Source organism: Petaurus breviceps, unplaced genomic scaffold (genome assembly GCF_028583685.1).
Source record: "Petaurus breviceps papuanus isolate PSGF00001 unplaced genomic scaffold, PetGlider_PUasm1.0 90808, whole genome shotgun sequence".
Classification (NCBI taxonomy): domain Eukaryota; kingdom Metazoa; phylum Chordata; class Mammalia; order Diprotodontia; family Petauridae; genus Petaurus; species Petaurus breviceps.
Window position 1 is genome coordinate 18,375,120 of NW_027187349.1, and position 27,014 is coordinate 18,402,133.

The 27,014-nt window shown below is 41.3% G+C and overlaps 1 protein-coding gene across 2 annotated transcripts in view; it reads right to left on the reverse strand.

The window, feature by feature from the left end:
• Positions 1 to 27,014, reverse strand: part of BCAR3 (BCAR3 adaptor protein, NSP family member) — a 177,027-nt gene that overhangs the window by 29,418 nt on the left and 120,595 nt on the right. For both annotated transcript variants that reach the window (XM_069070533.1, XM_069070534.1), the window contains 2 exons: positions 10,675 to 10,806; positions 3,905 to 4,347 (listed from right to left, as the gene is read on the reverse strand). In XM_069070533.1, coding sequence (XP_068926634.1) covers positions 3,905 to 4,347; positions 10,675 to 10,806 — 575 coding nt within the window. The remainder of the gene's footprint in view (positions 1 to 3,904; positions 4,348 to 10,674; positions 10,807 to 27,014) is intronic.

Consider the following 27,014-nt stretch of genomic DNA (forward strand, 5'->3'; position numbering starts at 1 on the left):
CACACACACACACACACACACACACACACACACACACACACACACACGCACACCTTTCTTTATACCTCCAGACCCTAACTCCTAAGACCACAGAATTTAGAGTCAATAGGGATCTTACAGACCAGCACCATCCTTGTCATTTTACAGACAAAGAAACTGGTCTGGAGACTTTATATGACTTTGTCCACAGGCTATCAATATTAGATTCAGGATTAGAACCTAGGGGGAGGAGTGGCTTAAAATACCTGTTGTCAGAAAAAGACCTGGGGGTTTTAATGGATTTCAAGTCTACAATGGAATAATGCAATCAAAAAAAAGCCATTGTAACCTTAGCCTGTGTTGAAAAGTCGTTTCCAGAGTAAGGGAGGTGAGAGTCCTGCTGTACTCTGCCCTTGTCAGACCATTTCTGAGTTATCACATACAATTCTGGGCATCATGAATTCGGAAGGATATTGATAACCTGGAAGCCCAAAAGGAGGGCAAAGGTCCCTGAGTCCATGTCATAAGAACCAGCTGAAAAAAAATTGGAGATATTTAGCTTGGAGAAAAGATGACTTGGGCGGGGGGGGGGGGTGTCGAGATGAAAGGAGGGAGCTACGTTCAAATATTTGAAGGACTGTCATGTGAAAGAAAGATTACATTTATTCTACTTGGCCACAGTAGGCCGGAGGAGGACTACTGGGTGGATGTCACAGAAGGGAAGATTTTGGTTAAAATAAGATAAACTTCCTCACAATTGGAGTTACTGCAGGGCAACTAGGTGGTACAGTGCATAGAGCACCTGCCAGGAGTCAGGAGGATCTGAGTTCAAATCAGAGCTCAGACACTTACTAGCTGTGTGACCTTGGGCAAGTCACTTAACCCTGGTTTGCCTCACCAAAAAAAAAAAAAATTAGTTATTGCAATGGAGACTGCACTGAGGATGTAGTGGGTTCTCTCTCCCTAGAGGTTTTTAAGCAAAATCTGGATGGCCATTCTTGGGGTATGTCATGCAGGGGATTCTTGACCAAGTGTGGGTGGGTCTCAATAGCACCCCCCAATGTCCATTCCAACTCTTACATGCTGATTTCTTGATTCTTCTTGGAATCCTTACTATCCAGCAAATTTATCATGACTGGAATCTTTGATCTCCTTACTACACAGAAGGTAATTTCTCACTCTCAATTCTACTCTCCCCTACACCAATCACAAACACTCAAGCTTGTCCCTATCCCAGAATTGGCTGTGCCTAATTAGGTCTCAGGTTTTACCACATGAAGCTATTATCTATACTATTTCCTGATGCTTATATTTTGCCATGCAAATCCAGGCTCCGAATTCTTGCTTTCTACTTGTCAACTTCGATAAAGTTTTCCCCTAATTTAAAGAAAGCCATTTGTAATCCACTGAAGTAAAGGCAAAACAAAAAACTAAGGATCATGGAACCAGGATTTTTTTTTAATTGAACAGCAGTGGAACTTTGGAAAAGCCAATTAACCTCTTTGGATCCAACTGTTTGGGAGCAGATGATAAATTCAAGGTTTCTTTAAATTCCAGAAAGGCTAGTATCATCCAACTAGAAGATAACATAACTGTGCCAGTCAGTACTTGACTATGGGGGGGAGAACATGAATTTGATGTACTTGCTTTTCTTCTCCTACTCCTGTAAATATTCCCTTCTTTTCTCTTTTAAGAGGCAGCATGGCACAGTTAGAAAAGGATGTTGCCTCTGGAATCATAAAACCTATTTTGAATCCCAGCTCTGCTCATTTCTTGTGTGGCCTTGGGAGAGCCAACTTTATTCAATTTTCCCATCTGTACACTGACTGGGGCGGACTGGATGACCACTCAAGTCCCCTCAGGCTCGAAAATTATTGTGCTCTTAGGCCCTCTTCCCCCTCTAAAACTTCCCAAAGTTTAATCCTTGGCCTTCTGGTCTTCTTCCTTGGAGATCTCATCCCTTCTTCCCTATTTGTACACCCTGCCCTAATTACTCCTCTGGACTCAAGACCCAAATTTCAAACTGTCTACTGCTATTCCCTTTAATTCAGTATACCTGAAAAGTAACTATTCATTGTTCCTTCTCAACTACTGAACAACTGTTGCTGGTAGCACCCCATGTCCCTAGTACCCTAGCTACCTGACTTCTCCTTCGTACCCAGATTGTTGCCAGGTCCTACTGAGTACTCTCTCCTAGCACCTTTCACACCTTCCTTTGCATTTCCACCTCTATCACCGGCCTTATCACCTCACCTCACAGCACCAGGAGGCAGTACGTCAGGTGGTATCCAAAAAAGGTTTTGCCGAAAATGAGATCCAGTTTGGGTTTTAAAGGATAAGTTGGTTTGGAGCTCAAAATCTTGTAAAAGTGGATGTTGAAAACTATCTTTGCATGTAATTGGAAAAAATAAAATACTATTAAGTGGGGGGGGGGGCGGACAAATACGATTCTGCTACTCCGACAGGGTTGGGTTTTGTAGGAGGTGGAACTGCATGAACAAAGGTAGGAAAGCACAAGGGATATTCTGAGACTGAGAAAATCAATGGGATATGTAGAGGAGATTTGTCTATCTATAGATTTTCTTTCCTCCTAACCATTCTGCTGCATTCTGCCAGAAGATTGTGTGTTCAATCTTTTTTCAATTGTCTTACCCTTCATGACCCCGTTTAGGTTGTCTTGGCAAAGATACTGGAGTGGTTTGCTACTTCCTTTTCCAGCTCATTTTAACAGATGAGGAAACTGAGGCAAACAGGGTTAAGTGATTTGCCCAATGTCACACAGCTAGTGAGTGTCTGAGGCTGCATTTGAATTCGGTACTTCTTGATTCCAGATATGGTGCTCTATTCACTGTACCACCTAGCTACTAGAAGATTAGGACTAGGGACTAGACTTGAGATTTCACTCTTATAGGAAATTCCTGGATAAGGAAACTCTTCCTAAGAAATGCAGACTGGCATCATCTCTATGCCTTGTAGAACTCCCCCAAGCAATATAAAGTTAAATGACTTGCCCAGCATCCCACAGTTAGTATCAATAAGAGATGGGACTTGAACCCAGGTTTTTGTGGGACCAAGGATGGCTCACCATCCACTTTACTATGACTCCTCCTTGACAGCAGAATATCCTAAAACATCACTTTGATCACATCACTACTAAAAATTTTTAATAGCTCTCCAGTGGGTATAGGACAAAATTTGAATTCTTTAGCCTAGAATTTAAGACCTTCCATATTCTTGCCCAACCTACCATTCCAGAATCACCCAAGTCATATTCATTTATTCACCATCCCCTGAACATTTCTAGACTTTCCTATCTCTGTATTTTACTCATGCCTATGCCATTCCCTTGGAAGGCCGAAGCCAGGGTGTGTAACTTTTTACCTGTCCACATCTGGAAGCTTGTAGGCAAGGGAGTGTTAACTCCTAAATGGGCCACTGTTCATCTACCTCTCTCCATTTTTTAATGTTCTCTCCCTCTTTAAATTATCTTATATTATTTAGTATATGCATTGCTTTTACTTATCTCTATTAGTATAATGGGAAGAGGGCTGGTTCTAGACAACCTGTGTTGAAATCCCATCTTGGACATGGACTACCTGTGTAATCTTGGTCAAATCACTTTATGTCCTTGGTCTTTACATATTTATAAAATGAAGGGATTGAACGAGATGGCCTCTGAGGTCCCTTCTATCCCTATGATCTGTGTATGTGTTGTATCCATCCCAACAGAATCTAAGCTCCTTGTGGGGAGGGACTGTTTGGGTCTTGGGGCTCTATCCCCAGTACCAAGCAAAAGCCTAGCACATAGATATATTTTTAAATTTACTTTAACTAAACATCTTATACTTTTTCACATGCTGCTCAGTTGCTAAAATAGCAACTTAAGTTCCTAATCTCTCTCTAGGCTTGATTTGAATGAACTTACCTTAGAAGATTTCCTCTGGCCAAACTCTGTTCTCGAGATGGCACACTGCACATGTTGAGACTCAGTCTTTTTGTGGTTTCTGTTTTTCCCTCCGAGAGGCTATATTCCCTTGACCTGGCAGGAGAAGTGCCATATCTCTCCTCCAGACATCTCAGTGGCACAGTCCTATTGATGGGCTGAAAAATAATAGCCCCACTCTGCTGGGATATTGGTCGACGATTCCCCACGTAGCACCTGACTAAGCCTGGGATGGTGTCAAAACTTTCCTGATCAAACTGATACTGGATACGGCAGTAGGCTTCATTGAGACGGAGAATTGTCTTACTGATCTTGAAATGTTGGGCTGTATTCTTCCACTGACAGGTCAAGACGAAGTTTCCAGGGCTAGAGAGAGAATCCCGCACCAAGAAGTCTCCATCTCGCTGCACAAGACTCTCTGATACCTTGAGGGTAAAACCACATGGGAGACAGAAATCAGAGAGTCAATCTTACATACCATCTTATTATCATTAACTACCCACATTTCTTCAGACATAAATGCTAAAATTTTCTTTTGTGCTTCCCACTACCCCCCACCAAAATGGCAGCCTACTAGAATAGAAAATTCATATTATATTAGGCAAATAAACTTTTTGGGATAGAATGAGGAGGAAATTATATCTGATAACTTTTTCTCTCAAGATTTATGTTTTATATGTATCATCAACAAAACTGTCTATTTCCTTGTCTTTCTCTGCTCCCCAAGCTCTCTTGACTTTCCAGTGTCTAGTAAATGCAAATCCAGTTATATCTACCATGGTCATGAAATAGGGGTATTTTAGCTAAACAAATAATCTAGGTAAATGAAAATTACCATATAGGTCATAAGAATTTTCTTTTTAAAATTAATTTTATTTTTTTATTATGATCATCTCCAAAAGAAAGCATTTCCAAATAATCAGCAGAACACAAAAGGTAGACTATATATCAAACTGTGAAACTGCTATTTCAAAGTGCTTGCTTCTGGAGAGGAAAAAGTATAATAAAAACTATATAAAGTAATATAAATTCTATATATTTCTTTCAAAGTTGTTCTGCCTCTCTGTACTTCCTCTTAAACTCCCCTTCTTTTCCCCTCCATGCATTTAAAAAATGTCTTGACCTTCTAACCTATAACCCCTGCCCTCTATTCACAACTGAAAGAAAAAAGAAAAAAAAAGAAATCCTTGTTACACATAAGCCATGTCCAAATAAATCTAGGTCTCACGACCTTGACCATAAATATGTCTCCTCCTGCACTTCAAACCTTCTGCCTCACCGTAACATGCTTTATTATAAGTCTTCTGAAGATATGGTTGGTCATTTCACTGATCAGAGTTAAGTCCTTCAAAGTTGCTTTTCTTTACAATGTTGTTGTCTTGGTATAAACAGTTCTCCTGGTCCTCATAATTTTACCCTGCAAGAGTTAATACTACCCTGGATTTTCTGCAGTCGATTCTCATGATACAATAATATTCCCTGGCATTCACATACCACAATCTGTTCAGCCATCCCCCAATTGATGGGCACCCCCTTAGAGTCTAGTTCTTTGCTTCTCTCCCCCCATCCCTTCCAAGAAATTGTTTTCCTGGCACAATTCCCTCTCCAGTATTATTTTTCTTCCTCTTTTACCCCCAGTTCCACCCCTCTCAATTCCCTGCTTGCTTCTCTGTTGAGTTTGATGTATTTTTAACATGAATTTTTACTGATGTCATTTTTTAACAATATAATTACCCTAGTATCCTTCCCCAACACTGACAGCCAAACCATATAATAAATAATATCTTTTAAAGACAAAAAAGAGAAAAAAGTAGCATAACTGATCAAAACATAAAAATGTCTGAAAATATGTGCAACATACAACACCTCCTCAAAGGAGTGGGTGAGAGGGTCTTCTCATATCTCTCCTTTTGTTCTTTATGATTTTGTTACATTCATTTTTGACTTGTGTCTGACTGTTCTTTCCAGTTACATTATTGTGGTCACTTTGTACTTTGTGGTCATGTGTACATTGCTTTTTTGGTTCTGTTTACTTCACTCCACATCAGTTCATATAGAGCTTTCCATGCTTCTCTGTATTTCTCTCATCCAGAATTTCTTATAGGACAGTAATATTCCATTACATTTATGTACCACAATTTGTATTATTGCTGCTGCTCAGTCATTTTTCAGTCATGTTCAACTCTTTGTGACCCCATTTAGGGTTTTCTTGGCAAAGATACTGGAGTGATTTACCTTTTCTTTCTACTGCTCATGTTATAGATGAGGAAACTGAGGCAAATAGGATTAAGTGACTTGCTCAGGGTCAAATAGGAAGTGTCTGAGGCTGTATTTGAACTCAGTTCTTCCTGACTCCAGTCCCAGAGCTCTATTCACTACACCACTTACCTGCCCCTAGCCATTCCCTAACTAATGGGCATCAATATGTTTCCAATACTTCGCTAGCACAAAAAGTGCTACTATAAACATTTTGGTATATATGGGAGCTTCTTTCTTATTAATGACACCTTTGGAATATAACCCTATATTTCTGAGTCAAAGGGTATGGACATTTTAATCACTTTATTTGCATAATTCCAAACTGCTTTCCAAAAGGGTTGTACTGAATTATAAGTTCCACCAACAACGCACAAATGTGCTTATCTTCCCATAACCCTTCCAATTTTAACTATTGCTATCTCTTGTCATCTCTGCCAATTTATAGTGTGGGGTTAAACTTCAGGTTTATTTTGATTTCCATTTCTCTTACCGTTAGTGATTTCAACAGTTTAATTCATATCTACACCAAAATGTGTGTATGTGTGTTCAACCCTCCCTTGTCCATTTCAAATAAGAGTGATGTTGTTCATCTGATGCCTTCTCCGTATTTCTGTATTTTCTCACACACCCCAGTGATGAGAAAGAACAAGTTCTACTCCCTTATTCATCTTTTCTACCCTCCTAAATTTCTTTTATCATCCTCCCTTTCCTTTCCCCTCTTTTAACTCTTAAAATAAAACCAATCTACTCCCAAGTACTTTTAAAAAATTATTTAACTATCTTAATATTGTTTAAAGACAGTTGTGTTCTTGAAGGACAGTTATTTCTAGCATCACACTCTTCCTTCCAATTGCACAAATAAATTTTACCTTTCTAAAGCTTTCTTTATTCTTGTGTATTTCAAAGTTCCTACTCAGTTCTAGTCTTTTCATCAGAAATGCTTGAAAGTTCTCTATCCAATAAAAGGTCCATTTCCTTCCCTATAAGATTTCTGAGGTTAATGTTCTTGTTTGTGAGCCTCTATCTTCCTTTGGAATATTAAATTCCAAGGTCTCCTCTCATTTGTGTGATCCTGACTGGTTCCCAAGTCGTTGTATTACTTCTAAGCCTTGCAATATTTTTCCTTTGACTTGTGAGCTCTGAATTTTGACCATGACACGCCCAATCTTTTTTTTTGGAAGGTGATGGGAGGATTATTATCTTTCTCTTGCCCTCAGATTTCAATAAATCTGGGCAGTTTTCATTTATGACTTCTTGAAATATAATGTCCAGGATTTTAAAACCATGGTTTTCAGAAATTCTAGTGACTCTTTCATCTTTCCTTGACTTGGTTTCCAGGTCTCTTATTTCTGATATTTTAATTTTCTTCTACTTTCTCAATAATTTGATTTTGTTCTCTTTTTCTCCTTCTTGCTATTTAAATATGGTAGTCTTTAATGGAAAATCAATTTTTTCCCTTCAGGTCTTTCTTTGCAACTGTAATAGTTACTCTGGTCTTCTTGTGATCTACAATAAGTTCTCATGCTGGTCAGTGTCTCCTTTGGTTTACTCTCATCTCTATCTTTAGTTCCTGAATTGGGGCTTTGTGCCAGGGCAAGGTTACCCCCCATGCTGTGCTATTGGATGAGATGGTTAGTCAAGTTCTGGATCCCAGTGCTGACTTCCACCTCACAGGGTTAGGCCCTCCTGGATCTTTGAGGTCCAGAGCATTGGATCTTCAGGTCCTTCAACGACATCCCAGGATAGAATTTCCTAATCCTACAGATAAGGAAACTGAGGACCAAAGGGATTAAATGTCTTGCTTAACAATGTTAATAGCAGAGCCAGGACTACAAAGAACCCAGATTCCCTGATACTCTGAATACAATATACTTACTATTAAAATTCTACCCTATCCTGGAAAAAATAGCAAATAAGGCCATTAAATCCCCAAAAAGCCAATCTTCCACCCTTCAAAATATTTGTATTTATTTCATTAAATATTTCCTACATTTAAAGAAAATTTTTAACATTGATTTTTTAAAAATTTTGAGTACTAAAGTCTCTCCCTTCCTTTCCCCCCCTCTTCCCTCCTTGAGAAGGCAAACAATTTTATATCAATTAAACATATAAAGTCATGCAAAACATATTTCCATATTAGCTATGTTGCAAAAGAAAACAACAACAAAAAAATTACTCCAAGAAAAATAAAGTAAAAAAAAAAGTATGTTTCAGTCTGTAGAGTTCATCAATTTTCTCTCTCTAGAGGTGGTTAGAATTTCTCATTGTGAGTCCTTTGGAATTATCTTAGATCATTGTTTTGATTGGAGCAGCTACGTCTTTCACGGTTGACTGTCCTTACAATATTGCATATAAGGAATCTTTAACCAAGTCTTACCATTTCTATCTTGCCAACATCTGTTATATATATATATATATATATATATATATATATATATATATATATATCCCATTTTTTCCACTTACACAGCTCAGTACAGGCCCTCATCAATTTATACCTGGACAACTATGACAGCTCTTCTAGGAAGCATTTGATTTTATCCCTGCTCCTGGCTATACTCTACTCAGCCGCCAAAGTGATCTTCCTAAAGCTTAAGTCTGCCTCTGTCACCCCCCCACTACTCAATAAACTCAAATTGTTCCCTATCACTTCCAGGATCAAGTATAAAATGCTTTGATTTTGAATTCAGAAAGATGAGTCTTCCTGATTCCAGGCCTGGTGCTCTACCCACTGTGTTGCCCATACTGGTCTTAAGGAGTCCTTAAAAAATTACTGAACACACATAAAAAAAAGGGGAAAATCTCTCAGCATAACCAACTGAAAAAGTGAAAAATATGTGCAATGTACAACATTTATGGACCTCCCATCTTTGCAGAAGGGTGACTTAAGAATATATTCTCCTAGATCTTTTGAGCCATGCCTCTTTTTTATAATATAACAACAATATATAAATATATAATTTTTAATGCAACATTCACTTTTTATTTTTATTTATTTATTTTTTTAAAGCAATTGGGGTTAAGTAACTTGCTCAAGGTTACACGGCCAGTTATTTCTGGGTGTGGTGCTGAGTATCTGAGCCCAGATTTGATCCCCAGGTCATCCCGACACTGGAGCTGGTGCTCTTACTCGCTGAGCCACCTGGCCGCCCCAACATTCACTTTTTAAATAGGATTTTATGGAAGACAATTTTTAACATTCCTTTAAAAAAATTTTGAGTTCCAAATCTTCTCCTTCTCCCCTCTTGCACCCTCAAAAAACAGTAAGCAATTTGATGTAGGTTATTTTTGTGCAATCATGTAAAACATATTTCCATATTAGTCAGCCAATATTCACTTTTGAAAATTCCCCCATTAGGGGTATAATAAAGAAATTAAGTGGTATAGTGAATAGAGCACTGGATTTATATATAATGAGGAAAGGCCTAAGTTCAAATCTTGTCTTAGATACTTATTAACCATGTGACCTTGGACATGTCACTTAACCGCTCTCTCACTTTCCTCATCTGTAAATGAGGGATTTGGTTTGACTTGATAATTTCCAAGACCCTTTCTGGCCCAAAATATATGATCTTATACTCATAATTCTGAGTAGTGGAGAGTTTGCTGTAGATGGCATAATTAAATAAGTTTTTTTTTGTGATGATGTTTGTGGGATAGAAGGTTACAAAAGTCACATCACAGGCCATAGAATATAAAAAATGGAGAAGAATCCTTCGACACCACCCACTGGTTCAAGAGAAGTAAGTATTAGTTTCAGAAAGAACACAAGAATGGCTACTTTAAAGTAATGTCTTTGATAGTGCTAAAATGTCTGCCATATATATATATTTTTAACGATTCAGAGCTGAATACATACAAACACGTATCTACACATCTCTATTTCTGTCCATCTCTACCTATAGAGATTCGGATATCTGTATATCTTCATCTATATAGATGTCTATATCTTTTTCTATCTAGATAGCGATGTCTATCTTTATGTATCTACATAGATATGTCAATCATTATCTCTCTTTCTAGTTATATATAATTATACATCTATATCTATCTACACATATGTGTATATATCTTGCATATATAAAATATATACATATATACACACATTTGGGTATAATACATACATACATACATACATATGAATGAATGAAAATAAAAAGACTTCCTATTTTTTTTAATCACAATCAGGCTGTGTTTACTAAGGTCTCAGAATGAGCTAAAACCAAAATGGACTTTGAATTTCTGACTATGACACTTCCCTATGGTTCCTTTATAGAGGAGGGCGTGTTAAATAAACAGTTACTGCACATGGTACAGACTGTCTAGCTAGAATCACTTTTGTTTGAACCACACAGGAGTTCCTCCAAGGTCTCAGAATATAGTAGCTAGAAGTGGTTCAGCTGACCCTTTGCCTGGGCCAACCTATCTTTTCTATTTGCTCTGAAGGGAAGAAAGAGACAGAAAGACAAGGGGGCTGTGGAAATGAGCGATACCTGTCGGGGAATGCGCCCGTGGTACCAGGCGTGGCTGCGTAAGTCCTCCCCGCTGAGCTGCAGTTCTTCCTCCAGTTCCTTTTTCAGCAGCTTCTCTGGGGTCCTGTCCATAATGTGTCTTTCCTTGGAGAACTGCAATAAGAGGCATCAATGGTGACTTTGCTTTCCCTAGACCACTCATTCCACCTGGCAAGGGTACCCCGAGGGCCGGCCACCTGCTTTGATAGCCAAGCGAACACTTGCCAAAACTTCAGGTTTAGTTCAGGTCGAGGAACCTAGATAAAAGCTGCTGTCCACAGTGACCTTTCATTCTGCCAACCACTAATGTGTCATAAAAATGTCATCTCTGCATGGGGAACATGGCAGGAAGTACTGCCAAGGTCCTTGCTTTAATCAGCCAGCTGAGGTGGCAGGTACCTTTAATACCATCCGCTGCCCAGCAGGTAGACTTAAGGGGTGGCTGCTACAGGTGGGGCCTGTATGGCACGTTTATTTAAGGATCAGGCTCCTCTGGGATTTTCTCATTTTACAGAGGAGGAAACAGCATGGTACTTTCTTATCTCTAATATTTTCTACCTGACTAACTTTCAGTGTCACTTAACCTATACAGGCCTCAGTTTCCCTATGTATAAAATGAGGGGGTTGGCTGACAGCAGGGCTGGGGAACCTGCAGCCTCAAGGCCACATGTGGCCCTCTAGGTCCTCAAGTGTGGCCTCAGTTTACATTTAGTGAAAGGGCCACGCTTGAGGACTAGAAGACCACATGTGGCCTTGAGGCCATACTTGCCTCATCCCTGGCCTATGGTCTCTGAGATCCTTTCCAGTTCTTGATCAATGATTCTCTCAAGAATGAAGTGAGGTACTTTTCACTGACTAGATTTCAGCACTTTCTGACCTCTTTTGGCTTCATGCTGGCAGAGGCAAAATATTCTGAATAAGAGAGGACAAATGTTTCTAAGCATAGTTCTGAATCCTCAATCATCTGGAATGTTTAGACCCAAACCTGGAACTTAGGTGTGAATGTTTTAATATGCTGGTGCGAGAGATTTTCCAGCTCTAGAGGAAGGAAGCTCTCCAATGGTTCACCAGAATCACAATATTAAACTACCAAAACAAATATTTACAAGCCTGGGAAGGCTTGTAGAATCTTTTAAGTGGGAAACCTTCATTAAGCACCTACTATGGGCTAGGAACAGGGGTCCCAGACACAAAAATTAACCCCTCAAAAGAGCTCACTAGAAGAATAAGAGAACTTATATACTCTCTAGAGGCAGCTGGGACCTTAGGGATGAAGTACAATTCTCTTTCTTTTCAAGGGAGGAAAACGAAACCCAGTGAGAAGAAATCACTTGGCCATGGTCACAGATGTCCTCAGCATCTGCATCAGGAATCAAACCACTCCCTCTCATTCCAAATCTGTTTTCTTGGGGCTATTTGGGATGTGTAGGCAAGGGGAAGTATACCCATGTTCTTCATCACTCAGGAAAATACCAGACCCCTACACCTGGAATCCTAGCCTAGTCTTTCTAGGCATGCTGGTCTGGAACCTGAATCAGTTCAAGAGGAGGCATCTCAGCCTGTGAGGAAAGGTAGAAATCAATAGATAGGGAAAAGTCACATGTGTTGGCTGCTCAGGATACATTTGGGTCTAACTTAGAGGCTCTGTAAAGCTGGCTCTTCTGCATTCATAAATGTGAAATAATAATAATAAATAATAGTCAGCATGGTAGTGGGTAGAGGACTGGCCTGGACCCAGGAAGTCCCAGTTCTGACACATACTGGCTATGTGACCCTGGGTAGGTCACAATCCTTCAGTGCTCTGGGCAACCCTCTAAGACAGGGGTCTGTGAAATTATTTTTAATAACTGTATTTCAGTAGACTTGTTTTTTCTTTGTAATCCTATGAATTATATTTTACCCATTATAAAACACTATTCTGAGAGGGGTCCTTAGGTTTTCACCAGAATATCAAAGGTGACTAAGACACACAAAAAAGGTTAAGAACCTCTCCTTTAAGATTATATGGAAAAGAATGAGTCTCCTCACTGGGAATTCATTATATCAATGAAATCATCACTGCAATCCAAAATAAAAATAATATAACCAATTTCTTTAATGCTTTAAGATTTATAAAGCTCTTTTCTCACAGCCACCCCAGGAATGCAGCAATGCATTCTCAGCCCCATTTTATGAGAGGAAAATGAGGCTTGTGGTCATACAGACAGCCAGGATTCAAACCCAGATCTCCTCAATGCCTGCAGAATGAGCAGTTGCTTTTCCAGGCTGATCAGACCACCAACTTCTGGCAAGCTAAATTCTCCCAAAGAATATCCCAATACATCATGGGTAATCAACACATGAGAGTTCATTCTCTCTACTCCATGAGATAATATTTGCAAAGCATTTAGCACAGTGCCTGGCACATAGTAGGCTTTTCATAAATACTTGTTCCTTTTCCCCACCCCCACCTCTGGAAAAATCATGGCATCTCTTTGAAAAGTTCACCCCTTGGCCTCTAGGCAGCCCCATACCTAAGCAGTCCTGGTTAAAGACCTCAGGAGGAGGTCCTTGTTCAATTCTGCAACATGACCTCCCATTCAGCCTTGCATTTCAGGACCCCCACAATCTGGCTCCATCCAACCTTTCCAAGTATTTGAATATTATCCTCCACCATTTCCTGGTTCCCCAAAATGCGGGATTCCTCCCATCTCCCATTTTCCTATGTTTGCCCAAGACCACCTGGAAGGCACTCACCCCCTCCTCCTCATCTCAATCCCTCGGGAATCCGTGAATTCCTTCAAGGTACAGTCCAGGGACTCCCCTCCCCCTCTTCTCTAAACCCTTCCCAGAGTCTCCTCAATGGTTAACATTTTCTCTTCTAACAGTATTATGTGCAGAGGAGTCTTTTGTGTTCAGGTAGAACATAAGCTCCTTAAGGGGAGGGAGAGGCTGTTTTCCCCTAGCAGAGCTCCAGCCCCCAAAGGCCTAAATAAACATTAGTTGAACTGAATGGACTCCTTCTACCTGTAAAATTCCAGCCTTTTCATTCAGTAAGAACTTACCATATTTACGTGCATATTGCTACTCTTGGCATCTTCTTTCCCTATTTTTGAAGAGGTAATTTCCTCCCGACAGCCTGCTCCGATTTGTGCCTCCTCACGTAAAAATTTTTAGCATTTTATGAAACGACTTCAGCAAAATTTCCCCACTTGTATACACATTTAATCAATGTCGGTCTAACGAATGAATCAAGGTTATTACTGGCTGTTCCTGTCGGATTGGGAACAAGTAGTAAGATTTCTGACTCTCAGGGTTTTCTCCGACAAGGATGATGTGATATGTTTTCACAGCAGCTGCCATGAAAGATACTGTTTTGTCTGCTTCCCTGATAACAGTCTGAAATCTTGGTAATGGTGTGTTCTTTTGTGCTCCTGTTGGTAATAGAAAGGCAACTCTTCCCTGGATGTTGGGCTTTTTCTCTAGGAAAATAGTATATACAACCCCTAGTTATCTCTAGGTATATCTGAGAGTGGTGCTTGGCCCCAGAAGACAGAATTAAAATGGCGGGGCACAGTAACACACACCTGCAGACCTTGTTAACTGGGGAGTCAGAGAAGAGTGGTTTGCTTGCATTCAGGAATTTGGAGCTGTAGTAAAAGGGAAGCTGATGAGGTGCCCATGTTAAATCCAGCACTAATATGAGCCCAAGGAGCAGAGGGACCCCACTAAGCTGCCTGAGGAGGAGTGAACTAGCCCAGGTGAGAAACAGTAGGAAAACAATCAGTATTGGGACTGGGCCAAGAGGCTGCAGAACAAACAGGGACTGGACTTTTGTTGGTTGTCTTGGCCATTCTTTGTATCCCTGTTACTTAGTACAGGGCCTGGCACAAAACAGGTGCTTAATAAATGCTTATTGACTAAAAAGCAACAAGGAAATTGAAAATCAGTGGCAGCATTCTACTTTGAGAATGGTGACTTTTATAATCTAAAAAAGGTGAGATGGGCGCCCCTGCTGCAGGGAGCCCCCTCCCCTCTCACCGTCTGCAGGGAGGACCCCCATCTCTGCTTCTGCAGGGAGCCCCCTCCCAGCTCTGCTTCTGCAGGGAAGGCTCCCCCCTCTCACCTTCTACAAGGAGCCCCCTCCCAGCTCTGCTTCTGCAGGGAGGACCCGCATCTCCCCTGCTGCAGGGAGCCCCCTCCCATCTCTGCTTCTGCAGGGAAGGCTCCCCCCATCTCACCTTCTGCAGGGAGCCCCCTCCCATCTCTGCTTCTTCAGGGAAGGCTCCCCCCTCTCACCTTCTGTAGGGAGCCCCCTCCCATCTCTGCTTCTGCAGGGAAGGCCCCCCTTCCCTTCCCTGCTGCAGAGAGGCCCCCCCACCTCCAGTTTTGCTAAGAACCTCCCTAGCCCCTTCCCCCGCCTCATCTCTGCTTTACTTCCTCAGATATGACAGATTTGCAGCTGACAGCAGTGGAACAGGGAAAGGCAATTTTTATAAATGGAGAACTTGACAGAGAAGCAAAAAGAACAGGAAACAGTAGGTGTCCCGTGCTCCAGTGCCCTGCTTCTAACAAACACCAAAGGCTAGAACGTACACAGAGTTTATCAGGCAGCTGCAGCTGTACTCTAGGAGAGAAACTGGAATTCTACTTCAACTTTAATTGGACAGGAAAGGAACTATTTGGTCCTAGTCTATTACTCTAGAAACCAAACACTCAATGTCCTGTTGGGCACTGGGGAAACAAATGTAGCAGAATCTACAGGAGAGAGTCATAAAGACTTCAGCTGTTAAGAATTCTCCTTCCTCCCTTGAAACTACTTTGTATATATTTCATATCTAATAGCCTATGCATTCTATGTATAAAGTCTTAAAAAGAGGCTGTTAGATGTCACAGCAGATAGAGCACCAGGCTTGGAGTCAGGAAGATCCAAGTTCAAATATGACCTCAGACACCAGCTACCTGTGTGACCTTGGGCAAGTCACTGCTGTTTGCCTCAGTTTCCCCATCTGAAAAATGGGGATAACAACAGCACCTACCACCTAAGGCTGTGAGGATAAAGTGCTTAGCATAGCACTTAGTAGGTGCTATATAAATGTCAATAGTGATGATGATGCCATTTAAGGGGAGGAATTTTCTTTGCCAGAAGGGATCTTATTGATCAGTAGCATCAGCCCCTTCATTTTACAGATGAGGAAACGTGAGTCCCAGAGAGTCCAGTCTTCCTTTGCTTTTTGTTTGTTGAGTCATTTCAGTCATGTCTGAGTCTTCATGCCCCTGTTTGTGGTTTACTTGGATACTGGAGCAGTTTGCCATTTCCTTCTCCAGCTCATTTTACAAATGAGGAAGTTGAGGCAAACAGGGTTAGGTGACTGGCTTGGGCTCACACAGTTAGGGTCTGAAGCCAGATTTGAACTCTTGACTCTGAGACCAGTACCCTTATCCACTGGGCCTACAGCTAGCAGGACCAGCAGGTCTCACTGACTCCACTGAACCACTCTCCTTTGTAACTCCAATGCCTTGCCCCTAGTAAGAACTGAATGCATGCTTGCTGAAATTAAAATAAATTGCCTTACATTTGCCCTCACCAAAACATTCACAAATTCTACACGAGCTTCTCTGGAAGAGGGCATTGTAGGGTAGGAGTTGGGGGTGGGGGAAGAGGAGGTCAGCTTTCTTCTGTTTCTTTTATCTTCATCATCATCATCTTATGCTCACCTTTTTCAATGGAAATAGTCAACAAGCATTTATTAAGAGCTTACTGTGTAACCCTGTGCTAAACAGTTAGAAGTGGTTCTGAAAATGTTTTGCGTAATTGCACATGTATAGCCTATATCTGATTGCTTATCCTCTCAGGGAGGGGGAAAAGGGATGGAATCTGGAACTCAAAACTTTAAATAAAAGTGTTTAAAGGGTGGGTGGGTGTGAAGAAATGGTCCCAAGGCAAGCTGCTATCAGGCAACTAGGCTTGAGATTGTAAATGGAATTCAGCAACACAGAGAATTCCCAGATGAGAAAATTCTCCCAATCAACCCAGGTCCAGCTCCTTCTCTGCAACTTAAGCGCTTTCTTGCCCAGGGTCACTGAGCTGCTTGTATCCTTTTCTATTTCCTATTACTCTGGGGTACTTTTTGAAACTCAAGTATTTTCTATGTATGAGAGAGGAACTGGAGCAGATGTAGCCAGGAACTTTGACTCGGGTGGGTCTTGCCTAGCACAGGAATTGCCTCCCAGCCTACAAACTTCCCTTCTCCCTGAGCTTTCCACCAACACACAGCAGCTGTTCTGCACATCTCCCTCCGGAGGAAGTGAGCTCTACAGTTTTGTTGTTGTTGTGTTGTTTGGTTTTAAATCAAGAATGTATGCCCCATGGTTCCAGACTCTTATCAACTTTATTGGGGGTGGGGAGAATTGTCATCACATGACTGTCAATTAGAAAGAGACGCAAGATATAAATGAAAGATTTGAAAGGAGATGTGAATAAGTCAAAAAGTGTTAAACACTTTCTGTGGGCTAAGGGGCAGTGAGGTGGCACAGGAGATCAGGTGCTGGTCTTCATGAGGTCAAATCCAGCCTCAGACACTTACTAGCTGTGTGACCCTGGACAAATCACTTAACCCTGTTTGCTTTTTTCCTATTCTGTAAAATGAACTGAGGAGGAAATGACCTACTACTCTTCTTTGCCAAGAACATCTCAAATGGGTCACAGAGAGTTGGATACAACTGAAAAAAAACCCACTGACCAAGAAGTAGGCTAAGTGCTGGAGATAAAAAGGAAGGCAAAAACAGGTCCTGCCCTCAAGGAGCCTAGTCTAAAGGGGAAGGCAAAATGTAAACAACTACATCCGTGGGTAGGTGGCGCAGTGAATAGAGCACTGGCCTTGGAGTCAGGAGGACCTGAGTTCAAATCCAGCCTCAGATACTTAACACACACAAAAAACTAGCTGTGTGACCTTGGGCAAGCCACTTAACCCCAATTGCCCTGCCCTCTCCCCTCCAAAAAAAACAAACCAAAAAAACCCCCCAAAACAACCCCAACTACCTCCATATAAGATACAGACAAGATATATAGGAGATAATAAACAGATGAGAAGTACTAGCATTAAGGGGAATGTTCTAGATCAAATAGTCCCATAAGCTGGACGTGTAAGAAATATCATTTGGAGGCATTGTCAGACAATAAGCATTTATTGATCACCTATTGTGTGCCAGGAACTGTGTTACATTCAGGGGATATAAAAAGAGGCAAAAGACAGCCCCTGACCTCAAGGAGTTTATAATCTAGTGGTGCTGCCATGGAAAGGTCATGCAACTTTGAGCGACCGTGGGTCTGTTCTTTAGAGGACTGGACTAATTAAGTCTGAAGAAGTTCATCCCCAATTGAGTGTTAAACTTGGAGCCATGGATCCAAGTTCAAATCCTGGCTCTTGCCACTTAGTAGGTGTGAGAAATGCTGGCAGTTTGGTTTCCATAGATTCTATAGGAACCATGGGTGTTTACCTGCAGGAAGGCATAAATCTGTAAAGAGGGGACTGAGTTAGGCTGGCTCTGACTTTTCATTAACACACATGCTTAAAGGGCAGGTCGGGAGAGTTGTAACGCAGAAGAGCAGGAGCCAATCCCAACTCAGAAAGGAGGAATGGTGGAAAGTTAAATGATTCAGTGTAAAAAGGGCTTGCCTTTGTCTGATCCTTTGTAGTCTCTCCTAGGAGGCTACCCATCTATTCATTACAGAATAAATGCAAAATAAAGATCAGGAAACTTCCTGGATCCTCAACAAGTGTGGTTCATTCCCTAGACAGAGAACATAGATTCTCATTTATAACATAAGTGTTCTGCTATCTTGAAAAGATTGGATTAGTGATGCTACAGTAGGAATAACATAGACATACCACAATCTCTGTGTGTGGCAGTGTCTTCAATACCATTGCACCTAACCCCCAACAGCAAGGAGCCATTAAATTAACTGGCTGGCCCCATTACCTTCTAGGACTACTTAATCTAATCTTATACCATCACTGGCTGCAGCAATCAAAGATGGACCATAAACTTAGGAGACCTTAGAGTCTCCTTAGAGGTCACTGAGTCCAACCTCCCATCATTTGACCAATGAGAAAATAAAGGCAGAGAGAATGTAAATGACTTACTCAAAGTCACACAGCTGGTAAGAGTCTGATGTGGGATTTGAACTCTGGTCTCCCTGACTCTTGTATCTAGCCACTATGAAACATTGTTACAAATAAATATATCTCAGCAAATCATGAGAGAGGGCAAAACCAACATTCTGCCAAAAGTTGAATAGGTTTTAAAATTAGAAGCTAGTGACAAAAAGGTTAGACATGAGAACCAACCACCTTCCCGATTTCTCCATAACTAGCAATTGCAGAGTCCTTTATTTCCTTCATTAGTTTTTTTCCCTTATGAATGTTTTCTTATGTGAATCTATTCACCTCTTTCCTATTGTCATTACTTTTAGTAATACCAGAAGCCAGGATGGGCATGAGAGCAGGGTAAAGAAACCTGTTACAATATAAGGTGAGCCCTACCCCAGAAAGATCAAAGAAAGAGGAAAAGGAGCCATAGGTACAAAAATATTCAGAGGAGCTCTTTTCAAGGTAGTAAAGAACTAGAAACTTAAAGGAGTGTTCATCAACTGGGGAATGGCTAAACGAGTTACGGCATACGAATGCAATAGAACACTAGTGTGCTGTAATAAATGATGAAGGCAATAGTTTCAGAGAAATCTGAAGAAGACCTACATGAACTGATGTGGAATAAAGTGAGCAGAACCAGAAGAATAATTTATATGTAAACACAGACAGCTTTGAAAGATTTGAGAATTCTGAACAATGCAATAACCAGCCATAGCCAGGGGACAGATGATAAAGAAAGTCACCTGCTTCCTGAACAGAGAGTTGATGGACTCTGTATACAGAATGAGACATATTTTTGTATATGACAAATGTGGGGATTTGTTTTGCTTAATTATGCACATGTAACAGAGTTTTGGTTTTAGTTTTCAAATGGGGGAGAAGTGAGAGGGAGATTTTTGAAGAAATCTTTTGATTTGAAGAATTGTTTGAATTGAAGAAAATCTTCAATTGGTTTATTGAAGAAATAAATTTAAATGCTTAAAAATGTTTGTAAAATGTTGTTGTTATTGTTGTTCAGTCATTGCCCAGTCGTGTCTGACTCTTCATGACTCCATTTGGGGTTTTCTTGACAAAGATACTGGAGAAGTTTGCCATTTCCTTCTCCAGCTCATTTTTATAGATAAGGAAGGCAAACAGGGTGACCGTGGGTCTGTTCTTTGGAGGACTGGACTAATTAAGTCTGAAGAAGTTCATCCCCAATCTTTTATGATCAAGGGTTGTGAATTTTTTAACCATAGCAACTCATCCAAGGTACAGAAGGGTTGCTAATTTGCATTGGTGGCAGGATGCCACAGCCTGGGAAAAATCACAGATCCTTGAAATGTGGAAGTGTTTATGAGCTAATCTAGAACAGACCATACTCTCACAAGCCAGGAAGAGCTCTAGGGAACGGATGAATAATGGCCATTAAATTGGATTCAACTGATCCAGAATGACAGAGACGTGAGCAGGGAAGGGAAACCCAATTCAAAATTTCCCACCCTAAGATATTTACTAGGGTTTGGGGGTGGGGAGTCACTTCTACTATACAATCAGCCAGAGTGAGAGATTAATCCCAGAGGAAGACGCCTCATGTTCTGGATAAGGTCTTGCTGTTGCTGAAACACTCTTGGTTTGCTTCTTTATGAAGACCCCAAGAGGGATCCCTCTCCAGAGTTCCTGGGCCCTCAGTTAACTGGAAGGAACAGGGAGGCTAAGACTATTATCAGGTTGGAGGTCAGAATGGTGTATTCACAGAAATGGATTATGTCAGCAGGACAACCTTTGCTATGGAAGATCTTCAGCCCCTGGAGGACTGATATTCTGACAATTCAATCCGGGTCTGGGTGTTAAACATTTTGAAAATGACCAAAAAGAAGAATCAGCTCCTCTAATAAGTCTCTTTGTCCATTAGAGGTGCTACCCTCTGGCATTAGGACACTGTAAATGCCTTTCACCTAAAGCAGTATATAAGCCCACAATGTACCTGGAAAAAGCACTGGTTTTGAGTAAGGTTTGGGTTCAAACCCTGCCTCTAACACATGGTGTCTGTTTAACCTTAGTTAAGTAACTTATGCTCCCGTCTCCCTGACCTCTCCTCCCCAGCTAATGGTGAGAAGGCAGCTGGATTGGGAAAAGCCCTGAGTGGAGGCCCTCTTCTCACTCATTCCACTTTCCTCTACCCCTACTACCCCACCATAGTATACAAGTGGGAAAAGGGGTGCAAGGTGGCTTCTCACATGACTTGGATAGCTGGGAGCCAGCAACTATAATTCTTCAGGTAAAATGGAGGACGGCCATCCTTCATCATCTGCCCTATTACTGAATGCTAAGGGCCTTGTCAGGATCTACACTGTCATCTTGTCCTCTAGACCCCTCAACACTACCATCCAAACTATCTGCACCCTAACCACTGCTGGCTCTTGCCATCCCACCTGCCACAGAACCCATAGGTCTTCTGGACCTTTCCCTCCACCTCTCATATCTAAGTATGATCTCCATGAAGCCAGGGACTGTCTCACTTTTTTCTATCTGTAGACCAACACTTCTCATAGTGCCTGCCACATAATAAGCACTTAGAGTAAGGGCTTTTTTCAATCATTCACCCATAAATGAGGGGATTAGACTATGATTTCCATTATCTTCTCACCTATCCCCTGAGGCCCAGTGTCCACTTGTTCTTTGGGTCTGGGCTGTTCTCATCTTACTGACTCCATCTTCCAAAAAAACCCTTAAAGTCAGCTTTGCATCTTGAAACAGAGCAAACCTAGTTCTGACAAAGCCTGAACAGCCTAAATACCGATGATTATTAGAAAGCACATTTGGGGTGGGGTGGGGGTGCATGGAACAAAGCCAAGGGAGTGTGAATTCCACTGCCAAGACAATCAACATGCTGGGAACAGAGTAAATGCTGACATTTCAACAGCTCTAAGAGAGAGAGAAAATCCATTTCAAGCCAGGAAAAAAAAAATCCACTCCAGTATCTCATCTTGTGAGAAGGCTATGCATAGAAATGAAATTAAAGTGTAGATTTAAAATTAGGCATGCAGTCAGGACTTTTTTTTTTAAATCACAGGGGATTGCTGTTAATAAATCAATCCCATGATTAGACTATCTGGGCACACAGGCAAAGTGAAGGCAGTGAGTGGATCTGTCAGAAACCAACCAAGTCCCAAATGGAGGCTTGGAATGCTTTACATATGAAAGACAGTCTGGAGGATTAAAGCAAGATGCCATCAGCATGATAACATATATTTGTTTTATTCTTCCTCCCATGTGCTAGAAAAGTCTCAGAGCTATAGAGTATAAAAGCTGCATAAGCAAAGAAAAAAAAAGATGATAAAAATGCATTCAGGGATCTGACCTAGATAAAAGAAATACCACAAGCAGAGTGGGAATTACTCAGTGGTGTGGTTGCTGGGAATCATAAGGGTAAAACACGTCTCTTTCCTTAAGGAGTTTGACGTTTAGCTTGAGATCAGGGAATGGGGGATGAAATCATAAATAACAATATAAGTTGGCTCATGGTATGTATTAAGTGAATAATGCAGACAATTAAGAAAAACAAACAAACAACACTGTGGACCAGGGTGGGTAGGCAAAGTATCCTGGAAGAAGCCAGCTAATTTCACAGGATAATAGGACTCCAGATTTAGGGTCAAAATGGACCTTTGAGATTATCTAGTCCAGGGGCGGGGAACCTGTGGCCTCAAGGCCACATGCAGCCCTCTGCAAACTTTTGGATTTGGTCAAAGAGCCACACTTAAGGACAGAAGTTTGGATTCAGTCAAAGAGCCGCACTTGAGGACCCTGAGGGCTACATGTAGCCTTGAGGCTGCAGGTTCCCCACCCTGAAGTCCATAGCCTTTTTTTGCCAGAGTCACAACTGGCAAATGACAGTTCTTAGCTGTGTGAAGGAAAGTGCAAAAGAGTTTATTCTCTCACTCACCAAGCTCCTACCTGTACAGAAATGGTCCCTAGGTGGGTCACTAGAATGAAAAGGTAGCTCTTTAGTAAGAATACATAGGTCCTCTGGGGCTACTCCCCCAACTAGACCCTCACAGGAGGAGATCATCCGAGGATGGCTGACTATTTCCCCTCACAATGCTTTAAAAGGTGACCCTGAGGGATTGGATTGCTAGTACTATTGTTTCCCATTATACATTAGTTGGCCAGATTTAATTCTCTTAAAAGGTGTTTACTGAGATGGTAGATAAGAAGGGGGGGAGTACAAAACATTCCCCTTGACCCTAGGAGAGCAATGACCCACACAAAGTGTCCTGGGGAGAGTGAACCCAAACCTAGTATAGGAGAGGACTTTGGCATAAGCACAGAGAACAGATGTCACCTCCCTTTCCCCTATTCTTTCCTCCCTTTGTGGAATCTTCATAGAGTTTGCTGCAGAGCCCGGCCTCAGTGATGTGCTGGTTGCTGTACCATTCCCGCTAGGTAAGTTGATCTATCTGCACCCCTGCAATTTCTCCAGACTGCACTTCTTATAAGGTTGTTCCTTGGTCACATCCACCTCAAAGTTGCTGCTTAGTTACCCCCCAGGGTACTGTAGTAGCTCTAAGTCTGGTCATTGGTGGCTCCTCTGATGGGACCTTAGGACATCCTAAACTCACATTGTTGCCTTGTTAGGGGTGGGGAGGAGTTAAAGGGGAAAGAATGGGAAAAACTCTCCTCATGACAAGCAATCATGACTTGGATGGAACTCTTTCCTCATTCAACTTAGCTTTGCCTGGACTCAAATATTCCAAACTGATTTGCTATGTTATATGGAGGCCCAGATGTATGTCTGATCACATCATCTATCTTTTTAGCCAATGATCAAAAAGCACTTTGCTCCTTTTAAATTGAGTAAAGACGTGTTGGGCCTTGTTTATGCTTTTGATTGATTGATTCAATGGAGCTGTGTGGGCCTTCTGCTATTACAATAAATGGAGTAGAACTACAAAGTCCTTCTCTTATAGCTACAGAAGGCAGGATCCTTTTGATCTGAGATGTAATCATGAAGACTGGATTTAGGGAGCCAACTTTCTGGTCATATAATGGAATAAAGAGAAAATAGAAAGGTGAAGACCTAAGACAACCTTGGGGTATGCCCACACAAAGGCAGTGAGTGGGGCATGGCTAATGATCCAACAAGGATGTCTGGGAAGAAACAGGCAGCCTCCAGGTAAGAGGGGACCTAGGAGAGAACAATCTCATGAAAACCCAAGGAAGAGTGTCCAGGTCAACAATGTCAAAAGCTATAAATTAGTCAAGAAGAATGAGAACTGAGAAAAAACCGGTAGAGTTGGTTATTATTCAAAGATTATAGGAAGACAGCAATTTTAGTTGAGTGATGGGGCTGGGAAGTCAGATTGTAAGGGGTTGAAAAGTGAGTGGAAGGTAATGAAGTATAGTAGACAATGAGTGTAGACAACTTTTTTATTTGCTTTTTGTTGGAGGGCAATTGGGGTTAAGCTACTTGCCCAAGGTCACACGGCCAGTAAATGCTCAATATCTGAGGCTGGATTTGAACTCAGCTCCTCCTGACTCCAGGGCTGGTGCTCTATTCACTGTGCCACCTATCCGCCCCAACAACTTTTTTTTTAAAGGAGCTGGGCAATGAAAGTGAGGAGAGACACAGGACCACAGCTTTAGGTACACCCAACTGGGTCCAGTACTGTCCTCTTTCCAGGAAAAAAGTGTATGTATGTAAAAAATTAATATATAAATATATATATATATACCTTTAGGATTATTGTTAAGGAGTCTATTTTCAAATGGGTAACATATTATTTCTCAACGGACAAGGGAAGGAGTGTGGAAAGGGAGAGAATTTGGAATTGGAAATAAAGAATTTTTTAAAAATATTTTTTAACGATTTTATTTTCATTACAAAGAAATAATTTTTGATAGAATTATATGTTTACTACTGAATTAATAAAGCTAATAGCTCCCCTTATAGTCCATGTACTTGAAAGTTCAATTTACATTAGATTTGTATTATTATCAATTTCATAATTTTCCCTGTAGTCTTAGGTCCCAAATGCTAACAGTCCCCATTAAACCTGTCAAGCAAAATTCATTGTTTATCTTGTGTGATTTAGGTTTGTAGGCACTCTATGAGTAAAGACAAAAGATTCCAGGAATCTTGGCCCCTAACAGATATCAGCAGGCTTACCAACTGAAAGATGAGGTGGGGAGATGTCCCTCTTCTTTCAGTTGTCTGGGTAACACATTTTTACAGATGAGGAAACAAGCCCAGAAATTAAGCCACTTTTCCAAAGTCACTCATACACCCAATATCATGGCCAATAAAAGAGATTCAGTGGAACGCCAGAATGACTGAGAGGCATCCAGTGGAAAGGAAAGATAATTCAAAATTTCCCATCCTAAGATATTTACTAGGATATCTTTACCTGTCCATGTAGCCAGAGTGGGAAACTAAGACCAGAGAAGAAGCCTCAAGTCCTGGGCAAGATCTTGGGCTACTGAAGCATCCTGGCTTAGCTTCTTGAACAATCCCTCCCCAGAATTCTTGGGCCCTCAGTAAACTAGAAGAAACAAGGAGGCTAAGGCTATTATTATTCTACAGGCAGAGCCCAGCCCCTTCTGGTCCTACATCCAGTGTTCTTTCTGCCTAGAGCTAGGAACATGGTGTCTGGAGTGATGAAGAGGCCACCTTGGTTCCTCTGGTTCAGAATTTTCAGAAGCAGCCTTGCCATCCCTATGCACATGACTCTAAGCTTTTATTTCTTAGGATCACCTATTTTATCAAATGGTGTTATCTTGAATCCACATATTTAAACAGAGCAAACCACTTTTACTCAGATACATACCCTTAGTACACTCACTATGACCTTCACCTTACTCACTGCCTGGTATAACATCACTAGAAATAAAATGTACTTATCAATGTCCCTACTTCAATGGAGAAGGAACAGATATAAAAGAGTACCTCTTGGGGTGGCTAGGTGGAGCACCGGCCCTGGAGTCAGGAGGACCTGAGTTCAATTGTGGCCCCAGATGCTTAACACTTACTAGCCATGTGACCTTGGGCAAGTCACTTACCCCCAATTGTTCTGCTTTCCCCCATCCAAAAAAAAAAGAGTGCCTCTTACCCCATATCAGGAGAGGTACTATGGTCAGAGTCAGGGATCTAAAACTAGAAGAGTCCTCAGAGACCATCTAGACCAGGGCGTCTTAACCGTTTTTGTGGCATGGACCCCTTTGGTGGTCTAGTGAAACCTATGGACCCCTTCTCAAAAGAAATGTTTTTAAAGACACAAGTTACCTAAAATTACAGAGGAAACCAATTATACTGAGGTAGTTATTGAATTTTTAAAAAATTTGATAGATTCCAGGTCAGAAACCTCCAATCTACTACATACTGCTTATTTTACAAATGAGGAAACTGAGGCACAGGGAAGGTAATTGTTCAAATTTACATAGGAAATATTAAGAGGTGGGATTTGAAGTCAAGTTTTAGCAGGCCCTCTGACTCCAAAGTCAATATAGCCCTCTTGCGAAGTTTAAATGAGATAATGTGTATAGGGTGTCCCACAAGTCTTAGTGCACTTTTAAGCTTTCAGCTATTTAAGCTATTAAAGTTTAAAAGTGCACTAAGACTTGTGAGATATCCTTTATATACTTTAATGTCTATTTTATTATTATTAATAAACCTGGGGATATGGGATAAGTCCCAATGTACAAGAGACAGGTCAAATGGACAGGAAAAATCTAAAACAGGTGACCTGCTTTCCCTCAGAGGATGTCAGGAGAGAGAAAGTAAGTGGAATGGAGAAGAGGGAAGTCTCAGCTATGGCCTCTGTGGTGTTGGACCCAGATCTTCTTCTCCCTGTATTGTGGTTTTGGGGAATGTGGGGAGAGGGCATGTTTACAGAGATCTGTAGGAGGGCAGGGTTGGTCCAGGACCTACATCAATATGCATTCAAACTGGAGGGATAAAGGATGATGGGAACCATGGTGAGATCCAGCCCTGAGGGGCCTGGCTGAATTTTACTGCCTGAGCTGACTCCTAATTTCCTCTCATTGAATGGGGCAACGACTGGGGCTGGGCATTAGGCATATGGAAATGGGGAGGAAATAAGACTGAAAAGAGAGAGGAGGGTCACTGGTCAATGATTACTCATGGGTGAGTCCTGAATCTATTCACTTCCCTTCTCCTGACATCACTCCTGAGGGAAGGCAGGTCACCTG